General features: G+C 40.7%; 1 protein-coding gene across 3 annotated transcripts in view; it reads right to left on the bottom strand.

The window, feature by feature from the left end:
* Positions 1-2,580: 2,580 nt before the first annotated feature.
* znf236 (zinc finger protein 236) overlaps positions 2,581-9,547 on the bottom strand; it is a 57,238-nt gene continuing 50,271 nt past the window's right edge. For all 3 annotated transcript variants that reach the window (XM_032558759.1, XM_032558761.1, XM_032558760.1), the window contains exon 32: positions 2,581-3,470. In XM_032558759.1, coding sequence (XP_032414650.1) covers positions 3,340-3,470 — 131 coding nt within the window. In that variant the 3' untranslated portion in view covers positions 2,581-3,339. The remainder of the gene's footprint in view (positions 3,471-9,547) is intronic.

Genomic DNA, 9,547 nt, shown 5'->3' with positions numbered 1-9,547 from the left:
CATTTCACCTCTAAAAGTTCTCCTTGCTCCCTGTAATCAGAAATGAAGTACAAAGTACTTTACGTTTTTTTTTGTTTTGTTTACAAATTAGAAATAATTGATGAATTTTGTGTTTTATTTTTACAAAGCATTTGAAAGTCTCAGTTCAGGTCTGACCAATAGTGTATCGCGATATACTTGCTTTGGTGAATATAAGGTGCTTCTATAAACGCCCCCAGAAAACATTGACAATCTTTTTGTTTTCAGAAAGTAAATATGTTTCAGAAATGTCAAATTTATGTTTTAAATAATTTCTATTTTAGTGTAGAATTCGTAGCTATAAGGGCATTAAATACCCTATTTATCACCCAATTTTGTTATAATCCATGTAACTTATTACTTTTTTTCTATAATGACAATAAAGATTATTATTATTATTGGTATGAATATCCCAAGCAGTTTTTATTTCGAACAGGAGCAAAGACAGCTAAGAATGTATTAAAACAGGCTAACTTTAGCATCAGTTGCAGCTAATAGTTAGCATGTTGTTGTAGGCCTTAGAAGCGGTGCTGGGGTTCTTGAGCCAAGTGTTGTTTGGACCGACAGTCCAGTCTTTACAGGTCAATATTGTCAACACAACAGGACAAACAAAGAACTATTTCCCTTCTACTTCAAAACAAAGGCAGCTAGCTGACTGTAAATGCTCAGTTATAGACGCAACAAGTTTGAAGCAGTCGTAGCCAGGAGGACTCGTAATAATAGCTTGCGCTTCGTCAGACTTTAAAAAAAAAATTATTTGAGGATGCAAGGGCATAATTATCTCACTGACTTTGCTCTGCTGCTTTATGTAATCACCAGGTGTTCGTGGATGAATGGTCATGTTATTGTGAGGCAAGAACAACTGTCACATCCTACAAAAACAAAACTCCAAATTACTCACCCCATCTGAACCACTAAGCTTGAAGCTTAGTGACTGACACACTGAGAAAAAGCAGATGACTTGGAGACAGAGCAACTTTACTCAGTCAGAACCACAGCAGTGGTCAGAACCACAGCTTAGCTTAGCCAAACTAGCTAGAACCAGTACAGCAAGAGGAAACATGCTGGCTTACAACAGGTTATTTATTCACGCAAACCTTTGAGAGCCATACCGACAAAACACACTGACAGTGAACGGATGCTACAGAGAAAATCTCTTACATGACTAGAAAGAGTTCTTTAGCATTTTGTTTTCCAGTGTTTATGTGTTTGTAATTTATGAAGTGCTGTGGGAAAGGTACTTACAGCCTCTGAACAAACTTAAATGCACATGTAATGGGATTTTTATGTGACAGGCCAACACACATCAGAAAAATTATAAAGTGGAAGACAAACTGAAAGGTTTGTCTTCAAAGGTTTGAGGAGAAAAAAAAACTCAACAAAAGTATGATGTGTATTTGTATTCAGCCTCTGAATCAATACTGAGAAACACATTTCTCTGAAAATACTTATTTTCTCCCTCACAGACTCAAGTGTTTTTGCTGCCTCTGGCAGGGTTTTCCTCCAGGATCACCCTGTATTGGGCTCCATCCATCTTTCAATCAATTCTGGCACCACCATGTGTCACTGTGGGGGTGTTCAGGGCAATAAGTAGCACTGGTTTCGAATGTAGGTCAAAATGTTACGTTTGGCTTCTCTGTCCAGATCACCTTCTTCTTTACTGTGTTCCCAAAATGGCTTGTGTAGAACTACAAAACATTTCTTAACGATTTTTTTCAGCAATATGTTTTCTTCATGCCACTCACCCAAAAGGATCACAAATCTGACCCTATTTTTTTTTTTATAGAAAAGGCCAACCAGTAGTTTTTCCCACCTGATGAGTGAATTTCCACAGCTGCTGCTCCATAGTTGGCTTCTTCTTTGATCCATGCTTTCCTTACCCGGCCTGCAGGTTAAGGTGGTCGGCCGTGTATCGGTACAGAGTTTCTGCATTGTTTCACCAACTCAAATTTAAGACCATCATGAATGGTATAAAAGACCTATATCGCCACAGAAGTGTACAAACTTCATCCAAAAAAGCTAGCTAGCTAGCTAACAAAAGTATGTTAGCAGGGATTTACCGGCAGCCTCAACTGCCTTGAGTCACAGAAAGCAGCAAAGATCTGCTAGGGTAACTTCATTACCCTTAATCGTAAAGATCCTGTGATTATTGTTATGGGACATACAAAAAAGACATTGAATATATAAGAGTAAACAGAAATTTGAGACTTGTGATTAACCTATCTAAGGGCAACTTACTTAAAATTGACATTTTAAGGCCTCAATGTTAGATACATCAATTTTATTTTTTTATGACCCAACCCTGCTTTAAACTTTCTCCCTGTCTTATCTGCTCAGTCTTTGTGCTGCTGCTTGTTCTCTAACATTCTTTGCCACAGCTCTGGGAGCTTTACAGAACCGCTGCATTTATACAGAGCTGGATTTAATTAATGGCTGGGTTTCACTTCAGTTTGTAATGACTCAGCACAATCATTATGGAGCTGGCTTGTGGTCTTGTTTGACATTTTGCCACATTTTACTTTCCTTTACCGCAAAAAGAACAAGTTACAATTATAGAAAATGTCCTTTAATTAGTTTTTTGGGTTTTTTTTAAGTCACCAATAGAAAATAAAACTACAAAAAAAGAACAAAACAAAGGAGTACCATCTTGGCTTTACTTGAAAACAATATGCTAAAATTACATTTATGCAAACAATCCGCTTTTTCACAGTGTTTTTCAGAAAATATACGCCGTCTAGCTACAGTATTTACAACGCTGCTGTAACTACGGTAAATAAGCTGCCGATGTCGGTCCAAACGACACAGCCGCAAACTCAAGCATGACATCGCCGAGAGGTCGACCTCCTTCTTCAAACAAGCTGAAAATGACATCACTTCCAGGCGTGGTATTTACAGTATAAACATGTCAGCAAAAGTGACAAATATTTCATAAACCAGTGGTAACCGGTCGGCAGTGACGGCGAATGTGGCTTGCCTCCCGTCTCTCTGTTACATCGGTATTGAAGAGAGCCGACTCCGTTTCTCTGGGGGGGCTGTTCTCGTCGATGGTCGGGCATCCGTCTGCTGAGCGCCGATCTCTCTCCGGGAAGCTCTGGCTGATTGAGCCACACCTCTTGATAATCAGAGAGCAGCCCAACAGATAAAAGTCACTAAACCCTTCCGGCGAAGCGGGAGAGGCGCGCGCTCCCTTCACTTCACCGCTAATTGTGATAAAGCAGCAAGAAGACGCCCTTCTAAATGGAACTTATTTAAAAAGTCTGAATTTTTTTATCCCCAGCTAGACGTTCGGCAAACTTTTGCTGCGAAACTCTGCGAGCGCAGTCAGGGGAACACGGTGTGCCAGTCTCCGGTGGGTTCCGGAACCACTTCCAGGTCCAGCTCGGGAGACACCTCCACCCGAGGCGCCGGCTCGTCCACGCCGAGGGACACGTCTTGTAATTGACCTGTAGTGGCTGGAAGAAAAAAAAACCCCAAATCAGAGCACATTTGCATGACAGTTCCAGTAAAATAGTTCCCTGGGGAAAACAAAAAAGAAAGAGCTCTGTAAAGCGGAAGAGAATCCGGTTAACACTCATCGGCAGAGGAGCACTGGCAGCTCTGAAAGCGATTTGATCGAGGCTGTCAAGCAAATGAGACCATCTGTCAAAAAGCAATCTTCCTCTCCTTGCTGAAACATTTGTTTTAATATTTCACATTCTTCCTTTTTTTTAAGCCTCCTCTCCCTATGAGAACACAATGTGCGCAGAGCACACCATTCCCACCAGATGATGGATGCCAAATGGTCTCATTTGTAAGTTGTAAATACGGCGGGAATCGTTCGACTTAAAATCAGTTTAGGATAAAATAACAGTTTGGCTCGGGGTTGAGAGGTTCAGACGGCGCTTGTGCGATAATGCGGGGGGGCCACACTCTGAATGGAGTCTCACAACGGGAGTCGCTTTTGTCGTCTCTTTGTGGAGCATCTGAAACTCTCCAAAACTCACAATTTGGCAATGTTTCTGGAGCATGAGAGAGAGAGAGAATAACAGAAACAAACAGAAAAACACGAGTGCAAGGAAAAGCGATAACTCCAAACAGACACATGATTACAAGAGTCCTGTGGCACAGAAGGGCATTTCCTGGTTTTTCAAAGCCTTTCCAAGGTTTTCTTGGCTGCTTTGTTCAACCACGTCAATGAACGTCCAATTTAAAAAAAAAAATCTATTTGTTTTGGTCGGTTTTCTTTTCCTGGTTGAATACAGAAGGAAACTAAATTACATTGAAACTACAGCACAGATTGAAAACTATGTTTCTGACGTACTTATCTTTGTCCAAGCACAACAACCTATTTGTTGATTTGCGTCGCTGAAACCGTTGAAACGGCTCCTTCAATTTGGACACCCTATTTTCAATCGGCTCTCACGCTCGGTTATTTTAACCTGAGCGCAAATAAAATGATCTCTTTCAACATGCAGTGAGATACAGCGAGCTTTGGGAGTTTGAAGCACTTGCACGTTAATTCTCTTTGCAGTCGACAAACACTTATGCCTCTAAAATTTCGGTCCGTGTACATGATGTGCTTATGCGCCTTCCTGTTCCTGCTGCACACAGCCTTGAAACGTGTGTGTGCGCCCAGCAGAGCCGAATCAAATATTTTACATTTGCTTTACTGCAGTTCCTACGCGCGTTCTACGCACTTCTGTAGACGCATGAAACCATAGTCAAATTAAGATTTTGTGCACATAATCCTGATTCTACACAGTAAAAATGCCAGTGATAAAATCTTAGGTGTAGTGTTAAATACAAAGTGTGGGTGTTTTCACACCGCACAGATTTAAAATAACACTGCCAATGACAGAAGTCATATTTGTGTTGTTAAATTCAAGTGTTAAGTGGTTGGTGTTGCTTAAGCCACGTCTTCGTGTTATGGTGCGTTCACCCCAAACACGGTTTGAGCGTCAGCTACATCTAGTTTACATTCAAAGTCTATGTGGAGGCGCGTTGACGGCCCGTTGGGGCCCGTTGAGGCGCATTTTGAGCGTCCGGCGTGGCGCGATTTGAAGCGTTTGGAGCGTCAGACGCGTCGAGCGCATCCAACACGTCCGACGCTTCAGAGTGCGTTCCACTTTGTGTGTATTTAAAAAGCCACCATTTCAAACCGCTAATGTTAAGCCTCTTAAGAGGATGTGGGATTTTCTTCTTTTTTTTTTTTTATTAATTATTTGTTCGTTACCTCGAGAAAGCTGTGCATTTTGTGTGAGATTACCCAAAAAGATTCACGTTCTTAATTCAACATAAATACCAAATGTCTTAAATAGGCAAATAGGCACAGCGGCGCAGTTGGTAGCACTGTTGCCTTGCCGCAAGAAGGTCCCAGGTTCAATTCCCGGCCTGGGTGTGGCGTTTGCATGATCTCCCTATGCCTGTCCGGGTTCTCTCCAGGTACTCCGGCTTCCTCCCACCGTCCAGAAACGTGACTGTCAGGTTCATTGACCCCTCTACATTCTCCTTAGGTGTGGGTGTTACTTTTAACGCCATACACCAAAAACACTGTAATATCAAGGAGACACCCGGTAATGTTGAATATTTAACAATGTCTGGTCTTAATTGAAAACGAAAAAGGCTGTCAATCTTTTAACACGTTCACAAATGTTATTTTAACACCAGCCAGTGTGGACACACACACAGTCACTTTGTTGGAGTTAAGTTAACACCGGTATTTTTACTGTGCATAAAGCTGATTCTGTATGAAATAAAACAGTCGCACTGGTTGCCTTGTAGTAAGAACCCTTCCGTTTTCTAATCAAAACACAAGATAATCCGGCTTCTACAGAGAACGGCCTCAGAAAACCCAGCATGGCGAGTACTGAACTGTGTTTCTGCAGCGACTCCCGCAGAGCCATTACTGAAAGCAGTGGGGTGCAGGATGCTCCAAGCCTCAGAAAACAACTACAGCAAACTCATCTTTTTTTTTTTTCTTTCTTTTTTTTTTTTTTTTTTACAAGAAAGTTATTCAGCAGAGCCTTCACTCTAACTGCATCCATCCACGGCTCAGCTAAAGCCAAAGCATTTTGCTTTAATTCCAACGAAACATGTGGAGAAACAATGTCTTTATTGTTCCTCCTGTGAAAGCGGAGTTAAAGCTCGCCTCGGCTGGAGAAGCCCGACTGCGTTTTCCACTTTGAGAAATCGGGCCGTTTTGAAAGGATTTCGATGGAGCGTCATTCGAAGGTCAGGCTTTCATTCGTGAAGTTGGGAGATTGATTTAAACAATCATACTTTTTTTTTTGCACTTTCAGATTTGAACTCGCTGCAGCTAGTTTGTTTTCATTGGGAGCTAAACAAATCAATTATTGGATGAAAGACATAAGACGTCCTGTTTGTAATTTGAGACCAAAGATTTGGCTAGCAGCAATAAGTAGTTTTCTTAAAGAAAAAAAAAAAAAACTCAGCTAAAGATGTTTTGGATTTTAGCTGCCTTTGTGCTTTTGCTTTTTTTTTACTGGTTCAAATCCTAAGATTTTACTTTAACCTACAAATCCATCAACATATTGGGGGAAAAAAAGCAGTTTGACAGAAGTCAAAGTTCAAAATAACTTTTGTTTGTAACTTGTCATGCAGAAAAGGCAACTATATGCTTCAAAATGCTTCTGCAAATTTGATCGAAAAAAAAAAAAAGTTCAGCTTACAGCATTTTCACAGGAAACGCCAATTTTTCTAGTTTCATTAAGTGTTCAGGCGACCCGGAAAGTTGTCCAAGAAAAACAAAGCGAACACGAAAGGCAGTCGGAGGAAAAAAGCTTTGACAAACAAGAGTGAAAATGCTCCGTGGAAGTACTATCAAGAGAAATCAACAGAGACGGGGACGGGCTGAGACAGTGGCAGAGTCTCCCGTGTGTATTCTGACGTGTCGCAATGTGTGATCCACACGCCAAGCTTTGCAGAGAAGAAACAAAATTAAAGTTCCAAGTGAAGTCACATCGGCTTCGATTCAAGAAAAGGCCTTTGAAAGAAGAAAGCCACCACTCCCTCTGGGAAACTGAGAGAAGAGTAAGGTGTGTTAGGGGGCTGCGTTGCTTCATCAGACATACGGCGCCTTAAATCCGAACAGGAATCAAAAAGAGCCAAAGAAAGAGATCAATGCAAATCAAGGTGGTGTGGCATGAAGCATCAGCAGTGACAGAGCTCCTCCGACTGCAACTCTTTCAACAAAATGACTGAACAAGACGGACCACGATTAAAGGACGAGATGAAAACAAAAGAATGTAATCAATGAGCTGCTTTTGTTAAGCCCTAAATTACCCACACCCCCACGCAGGGAACACGGCTCTTCCAATTGGAAAATAGTTTGACATTTTGGAGAGGCCCACCCAGCGTTTCTGAGGTGAATCTGACAGAGAATCTGAAGAGTGGAGTGGTGCAAAGATAAACAATCCAAAATACAAACGGAAACATGCAAACAGCTATTTATTGCTATGCCAATGCAGATTTTCCTATTGAGAAGGGTTAAAGTCATTTTTAAGCATGCCAAGAATGACTTCAGCCTTCCTGTTAGCTTCTGAAGGTGTTGCTTGTTTGCAGTCTGAAAGCTAACTTTGAGCCGTCCTTCACTCAGTAACAGACTCCAGTACAAACTGTGCTGTTGATGGGATATTACCGATTAGGGCCAATCAAGACAATTTGGCTTTTTGTTGTCGCGTTGTAAGTTTTTCTTTTTTGCATTGTGGCTTCATGTTGTTGCGTTGTGGCTTTTGTCTCTATTTTCTGTCCAGGATCTGTTTCAGTGTTGTTGCAGGAGCAGGAACGTCTCTTCCATGAACTTTCTCAACTGTTGCATTTAGGCTAACAGGACTGCAAGCATCTGCTAAAATGCTAAACTGCTCTTTAGATGCTGTGCTTTGTATTATTGCAGTTATCTTTTTTTTATATATATATATACATATATTTGTATCATATCTAGAATAATTTTTCAATTAAACTGGTGAATAATCTCAAAGGAACAATATTTTGGTTTGTTGTGAACAATCTCCTTTCCAATGAAATAACAACTCGCTAAAGTAAAAGTGATGGGAGTCGGTGCAGAGAGAAGCCAGTCAGAAAGATTTGAGCAAACTGAGGAAGTTAGCTGTCGAAGTCTGGCAGAGTCAAGCTGTGAGAAGCTTCAAGGGAGAAACGTGCAAATCTCAGTAAGAATGACACAACTCAAGGTACTTTAAGGGCTTTGGAATGGATCAGTGGAAAATGTGTGGAAAATTTTAGACACAAAGTGAAATGAAAAAGGGGAGGAAAAAGCAGAAGGTTTGCCAATTATTGCTGGAACTGCGGGGCATTGTCGCTTGATAACGTACAGGTCGCACCAAAACCAAACAAACTCCTGAATTTTAAGAACGTAATAAAAATGCTCAAAGTCAAATCTTTCTCTCATTCTGAAATTTAGCAAATTGAAAATATTTCATCGATTCAAACTGACCAAACGGTAAAAGTCTGAGTTACGTCTTTTTTCATGAGGTGTAAGGAAACATCTGGTTACAAAATGTTTCCTTTTAATACTTAAAAAAATAAAAGCACGATTTGGTTACCCTAACTAAGGGTGCGCAACATAAACAATATATGCAAATTATCACAAAAATCTAAAATCATCATCTCAGCATTTATTCCTATGTATCTAACTTGCTGTGTGCTCGGTTTCACAGTGGCACATCCTCCTCCATCCATCTGGAAAACGTCTGAGTGTTCAGCCTGACAAGAGTTACCGTATATTGTGTTCAGAGGAATCAATTTAATAGAGGAATGACATCTGACCTGTAGATCCAGGTGGGTTAAGGATTTAGCGGGACGACAGCAACGTGACCTTTTACATAAAGTGACAAATATGAGCTGTCAGCTCACTGTCAGCCTCAAAAACGTTGAGGTTTTTGCGAAAGTTTCATTTTGGATGACAGTACTACTACAGAAAGAGGATAAAAAGTTTGACAGGGTCTGTTGGAAAAAATGTTGGCTGCTGCGTAGCAAACAGGCTCATGGAGAGCCAGCATGTCGTACGGATTATGCTAACTTCCTGTAGCCAAACAATAACTAATATATTTAGGTCTCTGTGTACTAAAAGGGGGAATTATTAATCAACAAAAACAGTCCAATAATGGACCTTTATTTTCTTAATGCTGCCAGTGAAGGGTAATGCTTTTGGCTGCTTTACTTCTGATCTCGGCCTGCTTTGAGGCTGACAGTTTAATTTCGATGGGCCGATATACAGTACAGACCAAAAGTTTGGACACACCTTCTAATTCAATGGGTTTTCTTTATTTTCATGACTATTTATAAGGCAAGAAATCCCACTTGTTAACCTGACAGGGCAGGTTGACCTATGAAGTGAAAACCATTTCAGGTGACGACCTCTTGAAGCTCATCAAGAAAATGCAGAGTGTGTGCAAAGCAGTAATCACAGCAAAAGGTTGCTACTTTGAAGAAACTAGAATATAAGGGCTATTTTCAGTTGTTTTACACTTTTTTGTTTAGTGCATATTTCCACATGTGTTATTCATGGTTTTGA

This window comes from Xiphophorus hellerii, chromosome 3 (assembly GCF_003331165.1).
Source record: "Xiphophorus hellerii strain 12219 chromosome 3, Xiphophorus_hellerii-4.1, whole genome shotgun sequence".
In the NCBI taxonomy this organism is placed as follows: domain Eukaryota; kingdom Metazoa; phylum Chordata; class Actinopteri; order Cyprinodontiformes; family Poeciliidae; genus Xiphophorus; species Xiphophorus hellerii.
This window is presented reverse-complemented; position numbering and strand designations above follow the sequence as displayed.